Source organism: Stigmatopora nigra, chromosome 11 (assembly GCF_051989575.1).
Source record: "Stigmatopora nigra isolate UIUO_SnigA chromosome 11, RoL_Snig_1.1, whole genome shotgun sequence".
NCBI classification, from domain to species: Eukaryota; Metazoa; Chordata; class Actinopteri; order Syngnathiformes; family Syngnathidae; genus Stigmatopora; species Stigmatopora nigra.
The window spans coordinates 6,748,235-6,773,484 of NC_135518.1; the positions used below are offsets into that span (position 1 = coordinate 6,748,235).

The following is a 25,250-nucleotide window of genomic DNA, read 5'->3' on the forward strand; positions in this document are numbered from 1 at the left end:
GAGAAGCCTCTTATAGTAATTGCATATTATATTTAAAAGGGAACGTAATTGCATCAGACCTTCAAGTATAAACAAGCAAAAGAAACTACATGCGTTTAGCTCCTCGCTTTGTCAATCCACAGATTTATTGTGCAATAATTCAAGAAATGTAGTGCCACAAATCTAAAATATTGTATTTACAATCCTTGCTTTTATCTATATCAGCCACAGTTGAATCAAGCCCCAAACCAACAGGATAGAAGAACAAAATATTTCTTTGACAGGCAAACAACAACAAAAAGGAAAGTATTAACTGCTCTCTCTTCATGAAACAACAAACTGTATTTGTTTTTAAAAGGAAACACGCTCAATTAAGTATGAGAAATAATGTAAAAGCAATAAATGTGTTGGTTTTTGTAGATTCTACACTCCAAAAATAATTTTGAGGTCTGCCAGGGAGAGCTTGGCGACAGCGCTCCCAGTTCCCGACAGAACGCTGTGGGCCAGTTGCTTTTTGGTGGCCTGAAGTGCGGCGATCTTCTGCTCCACCGTGCCCTTGCACTCGAACCTGCCAACAACTCCAGTCTGTTAAGGAGAAATGCTCAACGCTAAACAAGTGCACCTACCTGTGGATGGTGACATCTCGCTTCTGACCCACTCGATAGATTCGGTCGCATGCTTGGTCCTCTAAGGCTGGGTTCCTGAAAAATGCAACGTACCACATCGATTTGCACGTCTATCTCCATCAATAAGAGCCAATGAGTTAATAGAGTTAGATCATAAACTTAAGGTTTCAAAATGTGTGTCTGGCATCCAATGACAAATAAACAAACATACTCGTTCACTTTCAACACTAATCTTTTTTGGGGTCGCGGGGTGCTGGAGCCCATCCCAGCAGAATTAGAGAGAAAGGCAGATGACACCCTGGACCGAAGTCAGGTGACCACTGCACCATTGGGCTTTCTGTTTTATGATAAAATGAAAATGAAGAGTATAGATGTACACTATATGTCCTGATTTTCCCCCTTTTAAATCAATAAAACAAGAATAAATCAAGAATGAAGTATTTCTCAGGATGAGACAAGTTCACCCGCTGACCGTAATTTGAGCACCCCCTGTTAAATTATCGGAAGCTCAAATTCAAGAAAAATACTTCTCAAAATGTCCTGTTCACTCACCAGTGCATGTCCATGAGGAAGAGGTGATTCCCACCCACAAGGTTGAGGCCGACACCGCCAGCACACAGCGATACCAACATAACCTTCCATGAGTACACAGAAAAAAAGATATATATAGTTGTGAATTTCATTCACCTGGACAGAAATTCCGACCAAAAATACGTTGGATGTGTCACCTGTATCCCATTAGGGTTGTTGTTGTTGAATTCATCCACCAGGTCAAGGCGGCGTTTAGGGTTGACACCCCCGGAGATGAGGCCATAGCGCAAACGCATCTTTTTCAGGTGGTAGGCAACGATGTCCAGCATACTGGTCCACTGGGACACGATCACGCTGTGGCAACAATAGACAAGTCAATATGTTCTAAAAGTGGTACAAACCATTTTCTTATGGGGAAAATAGGAATGAACCATTTATAAAGTAGTCATTTAACTCACTAGCAGCCAATGACGGTGCTAAATGTCCAATCTATTTTGACTGGAAAAGACTGGCCATTAAAGAGTTAGCAGTAGTTTTTAAAAAGTTGGTCCTCCAATGAAACCCAATTATGGGCTCAACTTTAGACTACTTTTGGGGACCATAATGTAAATGTCATTAACACTTTAAAGGCAAAACTACTAAATAATTCGCAGCAAATTAAAGGGAGCTTTTAACTGTGCCTTGGATCAAAAGGACAAAAACATTTTAAATATTTATTTATCACTCAAAATTCATGTATCAAATAATTGAGGCCATCCATTTTTGGCTCAAGGTTACCTTTTCTCATCATCACCCTTTGCGCGGATTGCCTCCAGCTCAAAAATGATAGCAGAAATCTGTCCGAAAGACAAAAAGATTTTATCATCCATGTATAATTGCAAAAATAAAACAAGAAAATAATCCATAAACATGATTAGGCTTGTATTTCCCACAGTGAGTTTAGTCACTAATTGGGAATCATTTTCTGTAAATGATGTCGTGGGGTTGATTTTTCTCAAGGTTTGACAAATAAAGAAGGTCAAATTTCAATTTCAGGCATTGATCCTTCAAGCACTTTTTTTTGTAGTGTCGCAGTTTTTCACATGACCTTTCACATAGTGGTTCTTTCCAATCACGACTCACCTTGCTACTCATGCTGCCTTCCTCAAAGAGCCGGGATGGGAACCTCGTCCCATTCAAAGCCACCATCGGCTCGCCAGCGTCCGGCGGCGAGGGTTCGGATGTGAGGGAAAGAGCGTTGAGCTGCTCTTCCAGGGTCAGGACCACATCATCGCCTTGCATCTCTGATGAGTCCAGTGTCTGCGCCGGCCGGCCGGAGGGGGGAAATTGACTACACATGTATTTCCTCATATCTCAAATTTCTCAGATGTAGGGACACTCGTATGTCAAGGTATGACTGTACTCAAATATGTACCACACCACACCTTTTGGAGCAACGAGGGATGGCAGCAGCACTGTCGTAGGCGCAGCAGCAGCGATAGGATGTGGGCGGTGCTAGCGGCCTGAGCAGGTTGCGTCGAAGAGGACGCTGGCAGGTCGGACTGGGGTAAGCCAAACTCTTTTGACACTGAAGGGTAAGAATAGGATACCGATCTACAGATCATTACCTTTAAACATTACATATATTAAGTAATGGCAGATTGGAAGAAACAAGACAGGCAGACCAACAAAATACGGCCAACTAATCATACCTTGCTCAAAGGGATTCGATGCAGAAGCGCTGGCTTTTTTCACCTCGTTTCCTTGGTGCTTATTCAGGTAGTGCTGCAAAGTTGATCTATAGGCAAAATAAGTCACATTACCTGTTCAAGTTCATTAAAGAGATTCACTCTTATTTTTTCTCTTCCAAAAAGCAGTGATAGTTGCTGCCACCCAATGACAGTTAAACCTAATTGGGCATCAAGGGCAACCAATACGCTAAATAAGTGCCCATTTAAAGGCCTCTGATTACTGAGGGACTGTGTTTTAACCTCAGTCTCAGTCTGCAGAAGGTTCCCACTTTGTGAACTTCCTTCCCGTGTATGGCTCCAGTTTTTTTAACTAGGTCTACAATGTCTTTTGTGTCTTGTGTTTTGCTACTGCAACCAAGAAATTTCTCCAATACGGGATGAAATAAAGTCCTAACCTAAAAAAAATAATAATAATCTAATCTATTTGGTGTCACCTGGATTTATCAAAGAGAACGTCGTAGACCGCCTGCTCGTCTTTCGACAGTTCAAGTTGATGCACTTGACACGTCCGTTCAGGAAGCGCCACCTGTTGTGCAGACGTTTACACAATTTTTTCCTCTGGGAAGATTGAAATAAATCAAGTGAGTGAGCTACCACAGTACCAGTTTATTTCCATGAGAATCCTTCTGGTCTTTGGTTCGTCGCAGAAGCAGAGTCCTGGTCAGGATATCAAGTCGTTCACGGCCACGTTTGGAGCTGTTGTCCACCTGCGCCTTCCATAATTTGTACTCGTCGAACGGAGAGCAACGCAGAAACCTGCAGATAAAAAACAAAAATAAATAGATGGGATTTTGAAATGTGCTCAGGGGGAGGTCAAAATAAAGATTAAGCTTACTTAAGTAAGGAGTACATGTCCAGTAAATTGTTCTGGATGGGTGTGCCGGTTATGGCCCAGCGGGCGGAAGCCTTCACCATACACACGGCCATGGACTGCTGCACTTTGGGGTTTTTAATGTTATGCGCCTCGTCCAGGATCACACGAGCCCACATCACTCGTAGAAGGGGGGAGCTGCTCGCTGCTGCTGGCTGAAGAAATGCATGGTTTTATGCCATCAAGATTCCACAATAGACACTGATACTATTTTGTTGGAGATGCCCTTCAACCCTCCTAAAATGGCTGTTATGAAAAAAAAGGGTCTTTCTGTCTCCTTAGAGATTTAAATATCGTCTGTTTTGTGATTTTTTTTTTTATATATAGAAGAGGCGAAAAATTGCTTAAAATTGCGGAAAAAATATTGTTTTGAAGGAAGAATCAGGGGTTCTCGTATGGAAAGAGGTAGGCTATCAGATACATTTACAGTTTACACATAATTTACACATACAATTTTAGTGCAAACCAGAAGGGAAAACTAAGAATCCCAAACCTCATCAAAATCTGGGAATTTTGAATTCCTATTAACACAAAGAAAAAATGGATCTTATTTTTGCCATTACACTTTTTCACATATTGGCACTTTTTAGCCAATGGTCAGAGTTTTGCCAAAAAAACGTCTCAAAATGGAGCATTCATTGACCAACATGAAAGCGTTTGCATGCAATTTCTCCAGCAATTGTACTTTATATTTGCAATTTATAAATTCACCCACCACATCATTGTTGTTTTGGCCCATCACTTTCATGTCAGGCGCTTCCCTGGACACCAAACTATAGGTGGTCACCACCACATCGTACTGGGCCAGCCTGACAGACACAAACGGCACTGTTCATTACTCCAAATCTATCAGTACTTGTATTTGCGCTTTTGTAAGCTTACACGCTGGCATCCTTGTTACGGTCGGGGCCGTGGTATAGGTAGACGCTGAGCCGAGTCGACTTAACATGTCGCTCGATCTCCCTCTTCCAGTGGTGGACCAGCGAAGCCGGGCAGATGACAAGGGTGCCTCTGGACGGCACCACTCGGGAATCTGGGTGCCATTTTGTACTTGTTAACAAGTCAACTAGTAAATGATGATGCTCAAACTATTTAGGGAGTATAAGATTCCTTTCTTTTTAACCCTGGAAGAACTATAATTTCAACTTTTGGTGTAAAAAAATAGTGTCCAATGTTCCCTCTAAGCTGCGCTGGTGCCCAAGTGCGCACTACATATCTACTACTATATATTTTGTAGGCTGCTTGCTTACCCTTCTTTGAGAGCCAGCATTCCTTCTCCTGTTCCTCTTTTTCTTCCTTGTCATCATCCCCTTCTGACTTTGCCTTCTTCTTCTGTGCCAGTAGAAGCGCGATCATGCTGAGCGTTTTTCCCAAGCCCATGTCGTCCGCTGAGGCGACCAATCCAGCCCATTAAAAAAAAAAAAAAAAAAAGACAACACATTCATTTTCTATTCAACCATTTCAGGAACAGTGGTCACTACAGCAGGAGACTATTTCTAGTCATTAAAAAAAACATTAAAGAAAAAAAACAACAATTAAAAAAATGACCCCTTGCATGCCATTAAATGTCAATGGAGCCCCAATCCAATTCAACAGGGAAAACTGGCCGTTAATGCTCACGAATTAGTGCCATTGACAGCATTTTGACTGGGAAGGGCAGGAATGAAATTTCATTCGCCGCTCCGATTTAAAATTAATTGCGCAAGTCAATGAGAGCCATTGAGTTAAAAGACAGCACTATAAAGGTTAAAAAAAATCATCCTTATAATTAGTGTATGAAAGGGATTATAGGGTTCTTTCTTGAAATGTTACCTAAAATGCCTCCGCATGGCTTCTGTGTTTCCCTCCAGAGCAACCAGGCCAGCGCTCGCCTCTGATGGGCCAACAGGGACACTTTGAGCCCTTTGGGGTCCGGAGCCTCGGCATCAGCGCCCGGGCGGGACTCCAACGATTTGTGCAGGTGGTCGATGGCCTCGCACGTGGCGTTCTTCACCGCCAACAGACGGTTGTCCGTCATTCGGCCGCCATAATAGGCCTCGTGCTCTTCAAAACAACATTGAACAATAATCGTGTTACTGGTTTTTGTTTTTGTTGCTGGTAGGTAATCATTCTATTTTTGTTGCTTGGGTCCAAGCTATAAAAATTGAATTTGATGTTCAAAAAGTATTTTTTTTATTCAGAGTTGCGTTTTGGGGAAAGAAGGGGGTTGCATTATAGTCCAGATTGTCTTATATTCGGGCCAATACGGTATGTGTCAGTGCGATGAAACAAATTACCAGTTAGAACCGGGGAACAAAACATGCCAGCAGACAAACTGCAGTAATTGTAGAAAGTGCTAGGCCGACTGAAACAAGAGCATTAATCTGTTTCCTGATTTTCTGTGTTGTTAGTACTAATACGCTCAAGTTACTGTAAGGAACAGAGTACATTTCTAAAGCAGATCTGGTTCATCTATCATTGTCAAGGGCAGTCAGTGTCTTAAACGGTTGGGCTACGACAACAACCACTCCGAGCCCCGCTTCCTAGTATCTTTTTGACAAACGCCCGATCCATTGCCCACAATTTTTGGCGTGGATCTGCCTTCTACAGGCGAACTGAGGGAGGGTAAGTAAGAAGACAGTGAGAGGTAAGTGATACATTTTATTCTTGTTAGCATCGGTGAGGCAACAAGAGGTGATGCGATGTTTCCATCGTGGCGGAGTGCTAACAAGTCTGAATATGTCAGTTAAGGGGTCTTGCCTGGGATGGCGGACCAGTGGAGAAGCACTATACAATTTCGTCATACGCAGCTGAGGGTATGATGACTACTAGGCTTTTTGTCAAGTCAATGATGACGACAATGCCTATGTCTGATATAAACTGAGATTTCTCAGGCGCTTCGTGACAATGTTGTCTATAAAAAGGAAAGAAAACCATAACATCAACAATCGTGTTAACATATTGAACTCAATACATACGGGGGAAACCTCGGTTGGGTTGTTGTTTTTGGAATGGCGAGGCAGAAGGAGCAGGGATCAAGATAGTTCCCCCGGGGCGACCGATGGGCTGAGCTTCCATGCCATTGGGCGGCGTTTCGTCCCAAGGCTGGAGGTTGAGAGACTCCAGCGCGGCCTCCAGTTCTTGGACCTGAGTCCTCAGACGCTCGCCTTTGTCGGGCAGCGCTGCCATGTTCAACTTTGATATGATATCCTTGGAGACAAGTAAAGCGTTATGGAGCTATGCACAATGGCTGTCAGCTTAGAACATTTATTATGTAGCAAACAACATTTGCATCAGTTATTTGACATAAAGTACTGGCTAACCTTTTTCTGTTTGAGCTGAGTGGAAAGCAAACTGTGCATCCCCTGGGGGTCCTTTAGCGGACCTTTCACATTGTTCACATTGGAAGCAGGCTGAAAACCTTGGTAGGAAGTCAGGGGCTTCTGGACTGCGACGACAGGATTCTGGCGGGTCGTTGGGGGGGGCTTCACAGATACCAGTATCAAGTCGTCATCATCTTGGCACTGTTTGCTTTGGTGGGATCTCCATTGTGTGTTGTCAGAAACTTTTGAGGCAATAAATTCGTCTTTGGGTATTGATTTAGAGGCACTTGCTGTTGCTTTGGATTCTTTGTGGGTGTTCATGTCATTTTTGGGCACAGATAGATCGTGTTTGGGCACGGTGTTGGAGATTGAATCTGATTCTGGAGGACTTTTGGAAGTGAAAATCTCCCTTTTGGACTCAGAAATGTCAGAATCTCCGGATGTAGGCGTGTCTCTTCTGGATGCAGTAGAGGAAAAGTTGGAGGTCTCCGTATCATTTTTGGGCACAGACGCTGGTTTTGTATCCACAGTTATTTTCTTTAGCTTCATCCCTGCTGGAAGACATCTACCATCGGTGGAGGGGACCGTGTTGCTTTTCTGTGTAGAGGTAGAGATGTGGTTTTCTTTGGGGGAGACCGTTTCACTTTTGGGAAGGGATTTGGCAATGCCGTTGTTGTCACTTTTGGGCATAGAGGTGGAGATGTCAGTGGTCTTCACGTTACTTTTAGGTGCACACGTGCTCAGAGGAACTTGTTTATCTGCAGATATTTTCCTTGCTGGAAGACATTTATTTCTGAAGATTTCATCTTCACTTTCTTCTCCTTTAATTTTGTCTTTAATTTTGTCATTACTAGGTTTTTGCATCTTCCTCCACTCAGATTCCTGGTCCACTTTTTCTGGTGCCTTGAAGGGGTTTCGGACTGGTGGCAGGCAGGATGCTGATGTCCATTTGTCGCGCTGTTCATCCTCATTCACAGGCTGCAAAATATTGAGATAATAAAGACAATATTTACCAATTGTATCCAAAGCTTTTTTTTTTAAATAAATAAAAAGCAGGCTTCCACCAGGCATAAACAGCACTATTAAAGACTATATCTCTGGACAATCTGTAAGCTCTTATGGTCTTTCTCACAGACTATGAAAATATTTCAGTGCGATATTTCTGCAAACAAATACATAAACTGTATTTTATTGCATTCTTTAAAAAAAAAAAAAAAAGATTATCTCTCTTAATAAGTGACACAGGTTGAAAACCATAACAATTGTTGGCGGGGGAATACAAAGTATCACACTCCATGTTATTTCACAGTTACTTCATCTTACCACAGTCCAAGGCACATTTCCACACCATCGTTGCCCCGCTTTCTTACCCACAATGCACCTGTAGTACAACCTAAAGCGTGAAATACAGAGCAATGGAATGTTATAACATAAAGAGATATTGATTGGGTTATGAGTGGATGCCTCATAGTAAAATACCACCCACTCACTTGTGGCACTTGTGATCTGGACTGTAGGTCAACGCTTGGAGCTCAACTGTGGCGTCTTCATGATTGATGCAGTTTGATGGTGAAATGCTGAGGAAAAACAGGATGGTCATTGAACACACGTCATTGAACACACTGACTGACATTGACAACCAATTCATTACAACTTGCAGGGAATGCACTTGTTTCAGTGATGTCCAATCCATTTTGACTGGGATGGTGGCAGCCAGTGCTCTGCCAGTCAAAATGGATTGGACGTCTAGCGCTGTCGATGGCAGCCCATTTGTTAATAGATCCGAAATACGCATGAAGAGACACACCAAATATACTACCTGGCTCTTTTAGAGAAATCACAGCCATCCTTATCCACACAGATGTAGAAGCTTTTGCCTTTGTTAGGTCCATCTTTAACACCAGTTTTAAGCATACAAACGCTACCTGAAATGCAATGATTACAAACTGTAAACTCCAAAAAAACATAGCTATGTCAAAAGAAACTACAAAGTTTTCCCGATTAAGGGGTATTTTAACAACTTGCCGTGGGTATCACATGTGACTTTATCCATAGTAGATCCAATGTCTCACAGTCGGAAACCAAATTCAATATTTACGTGTCATATACAGCTATTTTGTCTCGACCAATCACGGCGTTCCCCAAACGGAAGTGTAATGTATGCCTTTCGGTGTAAAAGTAGCTATCCAAATGTCACCACCATGTGTCGTTGATTTCCCTTAAAATAAAAAAGAATACATTGTTCATGAAAATACTTTAGGTTACTTAAAGACCAAAAGCAAAACCTAGTTAATTTTGGTCAATTGTATTTCTCAGATGATTTATAGTTATCTTTAGCCTCCGACCAGGAGGCGGTGCTGCTGACTTTAGTCTAATTGGAGAGAATTCGCTCCGGTCTCCATCGCTCTCGCGGGCTTTGTTTTGACATGGCGGCAAGTTTTCCAAGTTTGCCTTTCTAGATTTTGGAAGAGGTGCTAGATTTGGGAGAAGTCATCTCGTCTGTGTTGAAGGTACAACCTTGATCGCGTCTTAGTGTGTGTTGGGAGACACTTTTAATGTTGTCAAGCTTTTGAAGTATTTTTAAAGAGCGATGCCCTCGAATTCGAAATCACTTTAAAGTTTTTTTCTGTCGAATGAGTTCAGGTTAGATTTTAAGATCTAAAGTATATAGTACTCATTTATTTAATGCAATTGACAGCGATTTTACGTCCGGATTTATGCAGGACAGTCCTTCATTTTAATGCATCGTCCTGCCTTTGGCACCGAGTCCATCAGGAGTCTCATATATCCTACATTTCGAGTGGTACCTGGACGCAACACAGAGTTTAATGCAATTGTTGTTGTTTGTGTTGGCATGCCTGTGGTGAACCTTTTTGTCATTTCAAATATTGCAAACACCGTAATATATTATCTAATATAAAATAATTTAAAAAAACTTGCACCACAAATTGCATGTTGTTTTAGATGTTTTCTCTTCGGTACTTTACATTGTGCAGTACCCTTATTAGGAAGTGGGATCTTTATTGCTGCATTTATTTATTTATTCATTTTTTTAAAGTTCCTCTGCCATATATTGGATCACATCGTATTATGCTCGAGTCAGATGTTGCAATTTTTCTTTCCTCACAAAATGTCAAAAAGTGTCCTACTTTTTGGCCACCTGACTGAAAGGACCGGTAATCGCTCCAAAGTTTTAAGACTGTTTTACATAACCAGTTACATTTCAGATTGACATTACCAACCATACATACCTCATGTCCCTAAAATTCTGAATGCAGGGCGGCCAGAGTATCATGTCCTCATCTTCCATTGCCGGGCTCCCATACTCTCCGTCGGATGTTACGGCCCGCTGGACGCCGAGCATCACTGAGGCCGGCGTGATTCTGAATCCAGAATCTCTGCTGGAAGCCGCCGGATTGCCAGAGACGGATGACTTTGTCCAAATTGCAGCTTCGTTGGACAGCAGCTACATGTCTATTGAGAGCCCGCCGTCTGGGAAAAGTGGTAAAGAAGAGATGAGCAACTACACCCATCAATCTACTGTAGATAAACTGGAACAGGTATTCATAATATTTAAGTGTGCAATCCAAATGACATTTTTTTAGTAGTGTTTCTAAATTTTATAGCTCGGTATCAAATATTCTTCATTTATTCCTACAGTTGAGACGGTTTCAGCAGCAATTAAAGACGCAGCTAAACTCTGACTGGTTGGAGAACCACTGCAGTAATCTTCAGGGACTACAAGAAGAGGATACACTCACAATACTACCAAGTGCTCAAAATGGCATTGAAATAGCCAGAAAAGAAGGTGAGTGGTTTGAATTGATTTACGGAATAACAGGATTGGCTGTACACTTACTTACTGTAATGTCTTTTTCGTGTGGGTAATTGGAAAGCACAATTTCCGATGGATTTTGATGTTTGTGTTGGTCCCGCAGGGTCAAAGCGTGATGGTTTTTCAATGCCTAGAGAAAACCACAACAACAGATACGAAAAAATGCAATCAGACAGGTAAAATGATTAAAGAGAGTTATTTTGCCATTTTTTTGTACATGACTGTATATGACAGCTACATTTTACAGTCGGTTTTAATCCGGAATACATTATTCAGTATAGTTATTAAATTTGTTTACAGACCAATTCAAGCAAGCAAGCAACCATTTGAGAAGTTGTTGGAGGACCAGCTGATGTTAGAAGAGCAGAGGTTGAACTCTGCCCAGGTAAGACAGTCTTACAAACATTTATATTCACAAAAAGGAAGTCATGGTATTTGAATAATTGGGAATCCCAAAACATCTCTTCATTTACATGCTAAATTTATTTTATTTTATTTTTTTCAGATTTTTCTCATTAATGTTATTTCCATATGAAAACCCTGAGTCACTAAATGTACTTGAAGTATCTAAGATGTCACATTTATTTAATGAAAAGTCCGAAGTATTTTTTTCCAGCAGCTTGACTTTCCCCAAGGAAAAGTACTTTAGACACAATGGCAAAAAATTGTGAGAAATGGAAATCTGACCTGTTCTGTTGACAGAATCCAGATGGCGGGCAGTCTGCAGGCCCCTCTAAACGGCCTTTTCTGAGGCGAGGTCAGGGCTTGTCTCGATTTACCAGCAAGGCCTCACTTCTCAAAGTGGATTCAAAAACAGGTCCCGAACCATCCAGCAACTCTGAGTTGCCCCGGCGTCATCCCATGCAGCGTATAACTGCCGTCATGAACAAGGAGAACTGCTCAAGAGACAAAAGAGACACCACAAAGGTCGGGAAAAAAGTGATGGGGACAAAAGTATTGGGATGCCACCAGAGCCAAAACACTGGCAGGGAGGAGAGGACAGACAAAGCTCCTCCCGCCACGAAGACGATGCTCGTGCCGGCAGAGTCGCCCAGAGACCCGCAGGGAATCCCTGAGATGTCTTTGGTGGAAAAGCTGCAGAGTTGGCAGAGGGAGCCCCATCAGGAGAGCATGGAGCTGGGAGAGTTTGAGCTCCTGGAGCGAGCGGCAGAGGAGCTCTCCTTTTCCTCCAATTCCTCGTTTGTCAACAAGGTGAGGATTGTCATCACAGACCTGTCCAAGGAAAATTCAATTGTAACGTATATTTACACGCAGATAAGCTGCACCATTAAAATTGCCTTCAAATCATTTAATTTCACAATTTCTCGCATAAAAGCCTGACTCCAAATCACAATTTTCACTTCCATATTCATAGTTTTAACAGGGAGTACAAATGTGTTACTTTGAAGGGAAAATCCTAAGAAAAATCCTCTTCATAAGGAATTGATTCCTCCAGTAATGGTTGTTGTTTTCTAACTGCAAAACAGAAAATAACCAACAAATAGAAAATATTACTTTGCTGACATCTATAGCAGGTCTTTTTGTTGCAAATACGGCTTATATGCGAGAAAATATGGTATGTAGTTCATGTGACCAAAAATAGTTCATCATTTTCTAAATGTTGTCTCTGTTGGGGACATGTAGATTTTGCAGATGGACCGTGAAAAGCGCAAGGTCTTGAGTGCGGTTGGCCTCCACCAGAGACGACTCTCATCCACACCCGTCAAATCGTCTGCAGCTGTAGAGCAGCGACATAGCCCTGAGACAAACTCCCGTGACAAGGAAGACGCTCCCGCTGATAAAACGGAGCCCGAAACGGCGGTGGCTCCTGTTTTTTCCAACGACCTTTGCTTCCCCGTGGCAACGCAGGCGCCATACGATAAGCGCCCCTACCAAGACGGCGACAGCGAAGAGTCAGTCAGCAGCATCGGCGACAGCGACGACGAGGGCGACTCAACGCTACAGGATGACAAAGACGACACTGCTGACCGAGTCGTGTTCGACGACGACAACACGTGGGACGACAACGACGGGGATGACACGGTGGTCAGTGCCGAGGCCACAACTGCAGAAAGGGGAAATTCCGAGCCTCCCGCTCCCGCCCGGCCTCAATTTCCATCCTCTAAACTCATGACCAAACTGTTCAAGCCAAAGACCCAGAATGAACCTCCTCCCACAACTGATGACAGCTCAACTCCAGCCAATGACAAGGCAGACGAGAACGGTGAGACAGACTAAATTGAAGTCCCAGGCATATGTACTACCTGACGGAAATAGAATCAATGATAAAAATTTGTATTTACCAAATAGTGCAGCAGATCCAGTCGACAAAGTTGAGGGAACGACTGGTCGAGTTAGAGTTGGAAATCGAGCACTTCAAGAAAGAGAACGCGGCGCTGGCCAAGCTCCGACAGGAAAACCAAAAGATCCAAGACAACCTTAAGTGAGCGGTCATAAGAGATGAATACCAGATATCAAAATTACAGATTCAAGTTCAATGAAGTATTTTCTCGCATTTCAGCCATATTTTTAACAAAAAAAAAAGATGACTGAATCAAGTGTACGGCTAAAAATGCAAAATTCAATGATTTTAAGGCAAAGTTAAGGGTGTGGCTTATGTGCGAGTAAATAGGTTAATCTTTCAGTCCCATCAGCATCAATTAATTTGCTGTGTATCGTTAATAATAGGAATCCATTGTCATATTTCTAGGATATGGATTGGCAGACATAATGGAAGAAAAGCGTGAATGAGTTAGATAACCCTACCTTTATGTTTGCTACTCCAGGAAGGACAGGCTAGCATGGGAGCAGCAGCGCACCGAGCAGTTGGCTCACTTTGAAGAGTACAAGCAGGAAGAAACCAAGAAGCTTCAGCGCGAACGTAAAGTCTTTGAGAGACACGCCGTGGCCGCCCGAGCCGTGCCTGACAAAAAGGAACGAGAGGAGATACAGGTAAACGCAATTCTGTGCTTTCTAAGGGACACGTTAACGTCTGGATTAACGTGATGTCTCTTCCCAAGGCTCTGAAGCAACAGCTGAGCTCCGCGCAGGATGACCTACGCAAGAAGGAGAGTCGCTGGTCGGCTGCTCAAAATCGCCTTCGCCAGCAGGTGGAGACGCTTGCACAGGAGAACAAAGAGCTGAAAGATGAAGTCAGTGCCGGCGCCTAAAAATGTACAAAAACATTTCCTCCAGAATGTTTTTTTCCAAGAATGTATACTTTTTAGGTGCACATGTTGGAGAAACTTCGTCTGAGTGCCATGAAGAACTCGGCTAATGCAGACAAAGACATCAAACGTGCGCCTCATGTGACTAAAGTGACTTTTGCTGTGAGTAAATAACTTTATAAAGTCATACTCCTGGATTGCATGTGTATTACAGTCAGTGGCAGCATATGACTTTAGTATAACCCCACCCCCCCCCCCCAAATCTTTTAGAATCCACTAGACTCAAGAGGGAACCCTTCAAATGGCAGCAATGCAGTGCCTACTAAAGGCAACTCTGCTACACAAGTGCGCAAAGGTAAGGATGTCTTGAAAGGACTTAAGGTTTGAAAATGACTACCTTACACAAAGACTGTGTGTAGGAATGAAGAAGAGTAACCTGAAAAAGACAACAGGGGCCTCACCTCCACCACCACCATCCTCCTCACCTAGACAAATTTCAGAAGAAAAGGAAACAGCCACTAAGGAGAAATCACAAGTTGAAGAACCCACAGAAAGCAACTTGTTGGTACGGGATGTCGTTCTGATACTTTTTTTGTTGATTTGTACGTTCATAATTGATATATTGTGATGAATTCAGATTTCAAGCAAGTCGAATGAAGCAGAGAGCATTGAGACAGAATCTCTTCAGGAAGTCATTAATCATCCTGATGGAAAGGTAATAACAGTTAGCAGTTCTGACATTCAAAATTGTACATTTTATTTTGCCTAAGAAGTAGCAATTGTAGGTTTAGATAAATAAATAACTTGGCAAATGTACTGACTGCAGTTTATGCAATTGCTGGTGATTGCATACTCAAGACTTGGCACATGTTTCAGATGTACTGTCATTATTTTGTGTATAAAATTTGAATTTGGTGTTCCAAAAGTCTTGAAAAAAAGGGGGTCGTCTTATAGTCGAGCCAACACTCAACATAAAAAGTGTAAGGTGACAATTTGAGGTAAAGTAATAAAATGACTTACATAAGACGCGTATCTCATAGGTGGAGAAAGTCCTGTTGGGTGGCGATCGCGTGATCTTGTTCCCCAACGGCACCAAGAAGGAAGTGTCGCGTGACGGCTCCAGCATCAAAATAACTTTCTTCAACGGCGATATCAAGGAGGTGATGGCCGACCAGAGAGTGGTGAGTGCCGCTCGTTGCATGCTTGGCGCTTTCCCATTTGCTTTCTTGAACAGTTGTTCTGGGTTCCCTTAGCTGTACTACTACTTGGACACAAAGACGACACACATCACATACCCGGATGGAATGGAGGTCCTGCACTTCCCCAACAACCAGACGGGTCAGCATCTCATCAACAAACATTAATGCTTTACGTATGGTCTACTTTTTCATTACCGAGGGTGAACTCATGATATGATACGGGAATCATCTAGCGGTGATACTTATGGAAAGTTCTAGTATTTGTGTTTTTACTTAAAATAAATCAAGAATGAATGATGGGATTTGTTTATCTCCAAATTGAACTTGCAGGCTATGAATGGAATATGATGTACTGAGGTCAAATTCATTATGTTTACAGAGAAACATTTCCCGGACGGCAGTAAGGAAATCACCTTTGCAGACCAGACGGTGAAGACTCTTTACGCAGATGGCAGCGAGGAGAGCGTCATGACGGACGGAACCGTTGTGCAACTTAAAACGTACATACAATTGTTACTCATTTGTTAAAGGGAAAAAATAAGCTATTATTGCCCACCTCAAAATGAATTCACCTAAAGCTAAATGACTGATCACAAAAATGGCAACGTACCTTTTGTGGTCAGCAGGGATGGCACTAAGGAGATCCATTTCATCACGGGTCAGAAGGAGGTGCACACTGCAGAGTACAAAAGGCGAGAGTACCCCGACGGGACGGTGAAGACCGTCTACGCCGACGGACGGCAGGAGACGCGATATCCCGACGGACGGCTGCGCGTCAAAGACGAGCAGGGGAACGTGCTAATGGACAAGCGGCCATAAATGCAAAAACGATGTGCCAGCTGCAACCCAACACAAGGAGCCTTCATATGTTGAATTTTATCACCAAGGAATGTTACAGCCACACCAATAAGAAAAAAATGTTAGGAAAATGCAAGAAAATTGATTTCCAACGTCAACAGAATTACTTTTTTTTCAGGTGTTGTTATACAGGTTGTACTTCTATATTAAGTTATGTAAGATAACATAAAAAATGAATGTTTACAATTGTTTCAATTAAATGTATGCTTGTAGTAATTAATTTTGTAATGTTAACTTAATTATCATTATACTAAAACTACATTGCAACTTGGTATTCTTGTAATGTTTGAGCTCATTCCTGTAAATATGTTTTTCAGGTTGTCAAAACTGACAAAATGCATTCTGCATAAAATTTGTGAAAAATAACTATTATTTCTGTTTTACACTCAATAAATTATGTTGACAAACACTTTAATAACATTGACTAATGTAAACGTGCCAACGTGGCAGGAGGTTAACAAAAGCAAAAAAAAAAAAAACCTTGTATTGAGGAGTTTCACTGAAGTTGTACCAGGCCACTGGCCAGCAAAGGCAAGAAGACAGAGTCCTTCCTGGTTGAACAGAGAAACAGGCGGATCACTGGGCGTGTTACTACCCTGCAAGTATAGAAGGGGAATTATCATTTTAATATTATTAAGTAGGCATATAACAGGCACTTCAAATATAGCATAAAACTAACAATAAATATTACCATGTTTTAAAAAAATTACAAGGGAGACCAACAATCAGTGCATTTTGGCATGTGCAGTCCATAAATAAAAAATAAAGCTTAAAATCAATGACCCCACATTAAAAAAACTTTAAAAAATACAATAAACCGAAAATTACTACACAATTATATACATGTATATATATGTGTGTATATGTATATATACATGAATATATATTTATATATATATATATATATATATATATATATATATATATATATATATATATATATATATATATATATATATATATATATATATATATATATATATATATATATATATATATATATATATATATATATATATATATATATATATATATATATATATATATATATATATATATATATATAAAAATATAAAAATATATGTGTGTGTGTGTGTATATGTATATATACATATATGTGTGAGTATATGTGTATACGTGTAGGTAACTGTTTATATTTTTTTCTAAATGGGCTGTGCAATTTTAAAATACAAATACAGTAAGTCCAAATGTTCTTTTGTCTCCATGTGATTTCTTTGTTTTCCTCTTTCAGTATTTGAAATGAAGCATCCGCCGCTCCTCAATGCAAGTGCATCTGCCATCCTCTCCTCCGCCGGAGGACAAGGGCCAAGCGCAACAATTAATCTGCAGCGACATCCACCCAAGAGAAAGGCGGGGGGTCGGACATTAAAGGTAAATAAAAACGTGTGGCTGATCTTCATCCCTCCGGGGGGAAGATTGCAACACGTCAAGAGCTCCCGTTCCACTTGGGAGCTGACAGTATGCCACCCAAAATCTCCAAACTGGACTATGAACGTTGATTCCGAGTGAAAGGTGTGACACCCCCCAAGTGGCATGTTTCCAAAATATGTATCACTAAATGCCAGGAGATTCAAGGCCACAACATTGTAGTGTACACTAATGATAACTTAAAACCATTATAAAATCTCCTACCGTCAGACGTACAAGGAACCTACACTGTTTTTCTTCTGTTGGAACACAACATTTTGAAATAGTCAGAAAAACGACAAGGATAGCTAGAATTTCTTTGGGCTTAATCAGAAACAGGTGTGCATTGACTCCCTGTTTTAATATAACTAGTTCCTTCTGAAATGATCCAGATCATGAATTATTAAAAGTAGTGTTAACGACAAGTGTGTGTATACCAATTTCACAATGATACTTAACTGGAAAATAACTCTCTGGGTGCCTCAGACGATGACATGGACTGGACATCGATCACCATTGATGACAGCCATTGAGTAAATAATGATTGAGCAAGTCATGTTTTTTCAACAGCAAAAAAACTGAGTGTGTAGACTTTTAACATGAGACCCTGTTGAACTATTTATCATATCAAATACACTGTACATATACTGTAGTTCATATAAGCCATGTAAAATCTCACTCCACACATTCCGGCAGATGAATCAGTCTTCACAAGAGCATGCTGATCATATTGAAAGGGGGTAGGGAATTTGAGGGTGTGTGTTCGTATGTGTGTGTGTGTGTGTGTGTACGTACCATGATGGACGCTGTGGGGGTGGCACGTGTTTACTATGTGTAATGAACCAATGAACAGGCTGCCTAAAGGGGGTGCCAGTTGGGCTTGCCCCCCTTCATCTTCCAAATGTGGGTCACTCCCCATCCTCTGGTCATTTCCCTCCTGCCCCCGCCCCCCGCCTTAATCCCCCCAATATCAAGCCCTTTAATCGCTCATTAATGATGCCCATAATTAGGCGGCGGCTTCTCGTTAGCTCGTCCCTGATGTGCCGTCATGGTCGCATTGTTGTGATCTGGCTATTTGTGGACTCCCTTTGTGCCAAGGCGCTCTGTTTGTGTGCACCTCAAAGGTATTATTAAAAAAACACCCCCACTCTGCTGGCTCCCGTGCGTTCCTTTGTTTTTCCCCCACCCCCACACAACCCCCTACAGGTCAAAAGAATGAATTGATCCCGAGTGACAGCGGGATTTCCAGTCAAATGTCAACCAGGAACCTACGACTGCCAAGCCGACCTGTAAGGCACACCAATAATAAAGGTCTTTAAAGACAACAATTACAGACTGTGCAGACCCCACTGAACGTTTTTTTAACATTCTAGAAATGGATTACAGCTTTGGGGACAATTCTACTACCTAAGATGTCAAAATGCCTGGTTAATGTCATTTTTCTTGTTCTGTGGCAGAGCTGTTTTAAAATTTGAGTGACAAAAAACACAATGTCTTCTATAACTGTAAAAGATCTACCCTTAAACCTAAAACTTTAGTTTGGCTTTGTACAGAAGAGCAACCTGCAAAAATGTTGACTCTGGAGTTTAAAAAGAGATACAGGACTAAATATGAATAAATTCTGTCCCACTTACTTATAGTCTTTGCAGTTTGATGATGGCACTGACCTGGGAATGAATACTAGCAATGGAAAACTCAAAGTTGTCTGTATAAGAGGATAAAGGAGCTGTCCAGTTTAATACTCCTTTGCTAAGTAGAATATTGCCAGGTCAATATCATCCACAAAAGAATGACTAAGATGTACTCTACTGCCTCCAATCCTAGGCGTGCCCCAAAAATGTTTGCACGAGCAATCCCAACTTCTGACACCACATAATGAAAATCTAATAATGGTGCTAACATAATTCATTTGGAAGGCTGTAAAGTAAATACCTTCTTTCAGGGGATATTTTGCCTGAAAGATGTCGCGATGAAATCCAGGTCATCTGAAACAAACAGATACAGTGCTGCTCTTTTTTTTTTATGTCAAGTGACTGCATCAATACAATACAGGGCAGTACTCAATTACTCCATGCGCAAAATGCTAAAAGCTGTGTGTGTGTGGAGACGGGATCCATCCCTATTCGATGGCCTTAAAACGGAGCCATTAGTGGGGATCTATATGGGTTACCCATGTTCATTTGGCAGGCTGTAGTGCCTGCTACATGTGTTGTGCTTAAAAGCTTCCATTTTGAAGTCACGCTCAGCTTTTTAGTTTCTATTTTTGAAAAAAAACATAAGCACAGGTCAAGTATATATATTTTTTTAAAATGGCGCTGGAACATCCAACCAAAAAAGACCCAAACACAAATCATAAATCAGTAGCATTTCTATGGAAGGGTCACATATGTTGAGTTCTTGCCTAGTTAGAATCATAAAAATCAATTTGTATTTTGTACTACTTTAGGTGGAATAAAACTGTTTGTCAAATATGCTCATAATATTGTAAGAAATCAATTGAAGGTGCGTGAATTGAACCCAAATGAATGATATCATGGCAAACAAATACTATTGTACTATTGTCCAAAGAATTAATATCATGGTCATCAAGTTGTTGATTTATACCCTTAAACTGAAGACAGAAATGGACTCAAGATGCGAAAATGTGACCTCCAAGAATTTCATTCATTTTTCTAAAGCCTGAAATAAACGATCTATTTTCCAATCTTTGTATCTACAATGACATGTATAAGTTGTTGTTCGCAGAAACACTTTGGTCATGCGTCCTTCATTCCCAAGGTTCAAAGGCATAGTGGCGAGGCCCCGAGACAAGGTACCAGTCGTCGGGACCAGTGAGACGCAAATCCGTCCCACCACCTTTCCGTGATCTAATACCTGTCCAAAGCCACACAAAACCACTTCAAGGCGAATAAGGCTCTCAGATCAGAGTCATCGTTAGCAGGGGAAGTTAATCACGTCTGTCAGCGAGTGCACAGCAAACTTATGTTACGATTATCTCACTTAAGTGCACTGGCAGAATGCTTGACCTGCTTCTCAGCCGTGATAGCCCAGGACATTTCTCAGGGCGTGGCCACCAGTCCGACCATTTTCAGAACCCATGAGAACAAAAAAATAACACGGAAGAGTGAAGATCTGCCCTTTGACTGCAGGCAATGCCCGGACAACTTCCTAAGTGAAACGTAAACGTCAATTTATGTCTAACCTAACGATAAAAAAATGCATGAACTTTTAGGAGAGGTCCCTATCAGCCAGGAGGCTCGAAAGCACGGCATTTTTATTAGGGTCACGTGATAAATAAGAAGCATTTGCATACCCGGAGAGGATTACCTCCAATGACCCAAAAGAGTTGCATCAGACATAAGTCAGTCAAAATTCCTGGTCATGGTTCATACAAATATAGCTCAAAATTTCCATAACTTGGGAAAGATAAGATAATTTATGAAACACAAAAACTCCCACAGTATTGTAGCTTGTAAACCAAAATAAATTTGTTTCTGGCTACTTAGTAGTGAACCAAAACAAGAGTAACGAGGCTTGGTGAAAGACTTGGCTTCAGCTACAGTCACGAGTTCAGCCAAGGATTTTGACTTCAGCGTGAATTATGTAGTTCTTTGTTTGGTCAATTGGCTGATGAGCTTACTAGCTGACTGGTTAGTAAGATTTCCTTAAAGATTGTTCAGCTTCAAACGAGAGCCATTGTGATAGTAAAATGGTTAAGAGCAGTACCTAATAAAATTTAGTTCAAAGACTGTTTTGCTATAGTCCTTAACCATTCTAGTTTCTCAATACCTTTACTAGAAGGCAGTATAACAGTAATAACAATGGTGCAGCGATTGTCTGGGGTTGCTTTCATGCTTCAGGGCCTGGATGGCTTGAAATATTTTCGCATCTAGAAACCATGTTTGTGTTCTAAAAGCTACATCATCTACTTATCCCTCCCGGTCTTTGTGAAGTCTATGATCAACTATAGTGGAAGTTCATATTTGGCCGCTTTATAGTTTTGTGTACACGTTTGTGTTCAGGGAAGCTACTGGACATTTTTTCTGCCAATTCTGTCATTTAGAAGTCAAGATTTTGAATGAATATTGATCAACTCTGACATGTGGTCGGTGCACAATGTTTTTATGTTAACAACAGTGAAAGACAATATTATGGCCACATGTCCTTTGTCAAATCCGTGCTTGAGTCAGCGGAATGACGGAGGGGAAAGCTGTCACAGATGAAAACATCAACACACGCGACACAGTTTACATAGAGCAGAGTCTACGTGCACACTGTCAGCTCACAGTTACAGGCAATGACGTTGAGGACTTCCTAGACAGATTATCAACAAAAGAAGTGAGAGCGAGGAACATTATCAAGTTTAAACTATACCATGTATTATCAGTACCCACACGAAAAGTCAAACTTACCTAAAGGTATATAAAGCAAGCTTGCTACTCCCTAAGCAGGGATGAAATACCCCTTAATAAGCACAAACCACCCTAAATATAATAAAATATTCCCTGAAGGTGATGTAAATACCACAATCTGGTGAAATATTGCATGAGGTTATGTAAATACTAGTCAAAATACTCCCTAAAATTTCAATACTCTTAAATGTGCCAACATACAACCTAAAAGTTAAATATATACATTCACCCAAATAGTTGCTAATATACTTATTTATTTCTATATACCATTGAAGTTCACTTTTAGTTACTACATAAATGATCCTGTTTGTTCTAAAAAATATATTCAATTAAACATGACCTTAATCCTGTTAAATCTCATAACATATTTCCCAAAAGTTCCACAAATACTACAAAAACAACTGAACCACTCCTTAAATGTTACATAAATACTCCCAAACCCACCAAAATGACATAACTACCTCCAACAAGATATATAAATTTATAACCTAATGAAAAGTAATAGTCCCTAAATGAATAATTTACATTGTTTATCTACTCCCCGAGTTAAATACTCGTAAATCTATGAGAATATTCACCGAATATAACCAAGATCTATAAAACAGTCCCCAACAGTAGTCTTAAATATAATCTAAAGGCAATGAAATGCATGCATCATATTGCTCCCTAAAATCCCTCTAAATACTCTACAAGCCCCCCAAAATACTGCACAAAAGTTATCAGAATATTTGCCCGCAGTACATTACTCATGATAAATAAGTAAAAATTTGCCTGAGTCCAAACCTTGACTGTCATTCCACTTGAGTTCCTATTCATATCAATAAGGTGTGTTATTCTTTCAACATTGGTCACTGTTTATTATCAACAAGGGCTTTGAGCCAAAGTCAACTGGCTTTTTTGTACAGCAAATTCCTCCATCGTACAACAATCGCTCATCCATACATGACAAATTCAAACAATGTGGTGGTTGGAAGAGGAATTTGCGTCGACTTGGGTCTGCGTTCAATTAAAAGGAAAAACGAAACACGAGCGAATTGGAGTCAGAGGTTGGTTTTATTGTTGTTTTGGGCTCCAAAGAAGCCCATTGCTGGCACGTGAGCGATCGCTGGCGAACGCCGGGTGTTTACATTACTCATTGACCTAGATCAGGCCGGCACGGCTCAAAAATTAGCCGCACTTTGCTGGTGTATTTACACAGCGTTTGAATTTGGCCTGCTTTTCTTTTACTCCTCAAACAAATCAAAGAGGGTGTCGCAATCTTCCTTAGTCAGGGTTGACGAGCTCATAATGCTTCTGGCCGCTCGCCCGTTAAGACCGAGCTGCACGTGCGTTGGCTGATGTCATGGTTTTCTCCTGACACCTCGCTAACAGATTGTTTTCCTCGATGTTTTCCACCTGGTGTCATGCGAAGGAACCACTTTCACATGTGCATCCACTTCAATGGGGAGAAGGGAGATTACAGCAGCATTAACTTTGTATACCGAGACAACAAAATATGCCACATGTGCCAGAATACTCCTTGAAAGTGAGCTTAATATTGCAAACTCTACTACATCATATTTACGTTTGGGCCTCGGGTTGGACATATAAATGTCTATCATATATGTGCCTTGTGATTGGCTGCCAACCAGTTTAGTATTCTCACGGTAACTGCCATTATTAGTTCATGTCGACTCCAGCACCCCTGCGACTTTCATGAGGAAAAACAAATAGTGCATGGATGCTAAAATACTCCATGAAATACATGCAAATCCTCTGCAATACACAGTCCTAATCTACTGAAGTACTTCCTTAAAACATATTTAAAAACTCCTAAATCTAATAAAAGATGCCTAAAGAGTTCCAAAATACTTGGTCAAATCACTTAAATCTACTTAAGCACTACTTATTATTAAACGAATATTCCCAAACCTCCTGAAATACTTCCTGAAAATCACCTCAAAGTCTTAAATCAATGAAAACACCATCTAAATGTAACTTTAGCATGTACCAGAATACTTCCTAAAAGCTTCCAAAATCATTCTAAACATATCCAAATGCTCCCCAAAGTGGTCAAAATGCACATGTAGACTATTTTTAGCATCCCAGGCGCTTCCGTGACCCGTTTCTTGGAAACGTGGACCCTCATTCCGCCGCCATTGCGTCTCCATTCGAGGTCAACCACAAAACCAGCAGCGCAGCTTTTTGGCGGCTCCCCAAAACCCCCGAAGCTCTGACAAGGCTGCATTTACTCTCGGCATCTCCCTCCTGCTAAACTAGCTCGTGCATTGCCTTTTAAAAGGACCAGGCTCAAAAGTGACCTTTTTCATTCCAGGAACTGCAGGTCACGCAAATTATTCACATGATCGCATTGAAAGATTGACAGATGCGCCAACTCTGGGCTTTTTTCTTTATCTTATTGTTTTTAATCTCCACATAGATCCTATTGGAAATCATAACAAGCCCCACCCACCCCGTTGAGTGAATGACTCACGCAGCAGGGATGCGTTTTTGCTTCAGTTTATGATGTTGCCATTGGACGCACACCTTAACTTTGGGAGGTGTTTCACTAGGTCACTTTCAGTGTGGGATTAAGATTCCTGTTAACAAAAATTTGGGAAATTCTAGAAATTGATTTGGCTCATTAGAAGTATTCTAAAAGTAATCCAGTAATCTTGAAGTATTCAAGGACTTTTTCTATTGATTTTAGAGCGGTGGTATCCAAACCTTTATTTGCGAGGTCTGATTTTAGAAACACCAAAGGGTGAAAGGACCAATTAAAAAAAGTTTTAAAAAACTGTTATTTTTACATATTAATGTAATTTAATTGGATGCCATTGACAATGATAGAAACCCCATCCATCCTGAATGGGATAGATTGCAGTGAACGTCCAGTTGAATTGAATTGGATGTGTCTATCATCATCAATGGCAGTGAAACATCTCAATGCCAAACTTCTCACAAGAAAGGGATTGGATAAGTGAATGAGTTTATGGCATCAAGCACAAAATAATCCAAAAGTATACTCTTATAATATATATACATATACAGTACTACCTCAATTTACCAATGCTTCTACATACAACATATTCAGGTTACGAAAAGCTTCTATGTGGGGAAACCTTATGTTCCAAAATAGGAACAATATGCAAGTTAAAAATCATTAAAAAAAAACAAGAAAACTTAAATGTAAATACACTTCCCCCTATCCGATATTTTTCTTCTGTAGGGTTTATCCTCACAAGGGTCATGAGTATTTTCATTGTTGAAAACATTTCTATTAATATTACGTATAATAATATTAACATCACATTAGAAAATGTGGATGTATTG

General features: G+C 40.9%; 2 protein-coding genes across 13 annotated transcripts in view; one reads left to right on the top strand and one right to left on the bottom strand.

Moving 5' to 3' along the window:
* Positions 1-94: 94 nt before the first annotated feature.
* The window catches only part of ttf2 (transcription termination factor, RNA polymerase II), a 62,673-nt gene continuing 37,517 nt past the window's right edge, over positions 95-25,250 (bottom strand). For 2 of the 11 annotated variants that reach the window (XM_077727437.1, XM_077727439.1), the window contains exons 5-35: positions 16,579-16,694; positions 15,851-16,079; positions 15,654-15,732; positions 15,062-15,302; positions 14,503-14,526; positions 13,935-14,040; positions 13,641-13,797; positions 11,562-12,107; positions 10,903-11,004; positions 10,291-10,531; positions 9,065-9,257; positions 8,859-8,964; positions 8,530-8,616; positions 8,363-8,432; positions 7,040-8,017; positions 6,695-6,926; positions 5,550-5,780; positions 4,988-5,125; positions 4,620-4,770; positions 4,453-4,546; positions 3,702-3,892; positions 3,469-3,622; positions 3,301-3,392; positions 2,828-2,913; positions 2,561-2,703; positions 2,259-2,435; positions 1,914-1,972; positions 1,334-1,490; positions 1,158-1,240; positions 606-680; positions 95-547 (exon numbers count right to left, since the gene is read on the bottom strand). In XM_077727437.1, the coding sequence (XP_077583563.1) occupies positions 403-547; positions 606-680; positions 1,158-1,240; positions 1,334-1,490; positions 1,914-1,972; positions 2,259-2,435; positions 2,561-2,703; positions 2,828-2,913; positions 3,301-3,392; positions 3,469-3,622; positions 3,702-3,892; positions 4,453-4,546; positions 4,620-4,770; positions 4,988-5,125; positions 5,550-5,780; positions 6,695-6,926; positions 7,040-8,017; positions 8,363-8,432; positions 8,530-8,616; positions 8,859-8,964; positions 9,065-9,092 (3,477 nt within the window). In that variant the 5' untranslated portion in view covers positions 9,093-9,257; positions 10,291-10,531; positions 10,903-11,004; ... (6 more) ...; positions 15,851-16,079; positions 16,579-16,694 and the 3' untranslated portion in view covers positions 95-402. Of the gene's footprint in view, positions 548-605; positions 681-1,157; positions 1,241-1,333; positions 1,491-1,913; positions 1,973-2,258; positions 2,436-2,560; positions 2,704-2,827; positions 2,914-3,300; positions 3,393-3,468; positions 3,623-3,701; positions 3,893-4,452; positions 4,547-4,619; positions 4,771-4,987; positions 5,126-5,549; positions 5,781-6,694; positions 6,927-7,039; positions 8,018-8,362; positions 8,433-8,529; positions 8,617-8,858; positions 8,965-9,060; positions 9,258-10,290; positions 10,532-10,898; positions 11,005-11,561; positions 12,108-12,276; positions 12,351-13,177; positions 13,313-13,640; positions 13,798-13,934; positions 14,041-14,502; positions 14,527-15,061; positions 15,303-15,653; positions 15,733-15,850; positions 16,556-16,578; positions 16,695-19,458; positions 19,476-25,250 lie in introns of those variants that run through there. The other 9 variants (XM_077727444.1, XM_077727441.1, XM_077727443.1 and 6 more) reach the window with 9 other exon arrangements.
* On the top strand, positions 9,216-16,547 carry cpap (centrosome assembly and centriole elongation protein). Of its 2 annotated transcripts, XM_077727453.1 has the most exons (18): positions 9,216-9,549; positions 10,318-10,599; positions 10,700-10,847; positions 10,978-11,050; positions 11,175-11,259; positions 11,577-12,086; positions 12,519-13,098; positions 13,185-13,317; positions 13,661-13,826; positions 13,895-14,026; positions 14,102-14,203; positions 14,312-14,396; positions 14,461-14,606; positions 14,679-14,756; positions 15,082-15,222; positions 15,295-15,379; positions 15,620-15,740; positions 15,867-16,547. In XM_077727453.1, exons 2-18 carry the CDS (start codon positions 10,333-10,335, stop codon positions 16,057-16,059), a joined length of 3,045 nt encoding a protein of 1,014 aa, XP_077583579.1. In that variant the 5' UTR covers positions 9,216-9,549; positions 10,318-10,332; the 3' UTR covers positions 16,060-16,547. The 2 variants fall into 2 exon arrangements, with proteins under 2 accessions (XP_077583579.1, XP_077583578.1); XM_077727452.1 differs by lacking the exon at positions 9,216-9,549 and having other exon boundaries at positions 10,308-10,599.

Excerpts from the sequence above, each read along its gene's own strand:
- cpap (XM_077727452.1), top strand. The coding sequence starts at position 10,312 with ATGCAGGGCGGCCAGAGTATCATGTCCTCATCTTCCATTGCCGGGCTC. Across the intron at positions 10,600-10,699 it reads CTGTAGATAAACTGGAACAG|TTGAGACGGTTTCAGCAGCA; the intron begins GTATTCATAATA and ends TTATTCCTACAG. Across the intron at positions 14,027-14,101 it reads ACAAAGAGCTGAAAGATGAA|GTGCACATGTTGGAGAAACT; the intron begins GTCAGTGCCGGC and ends TATACTTTTTAG.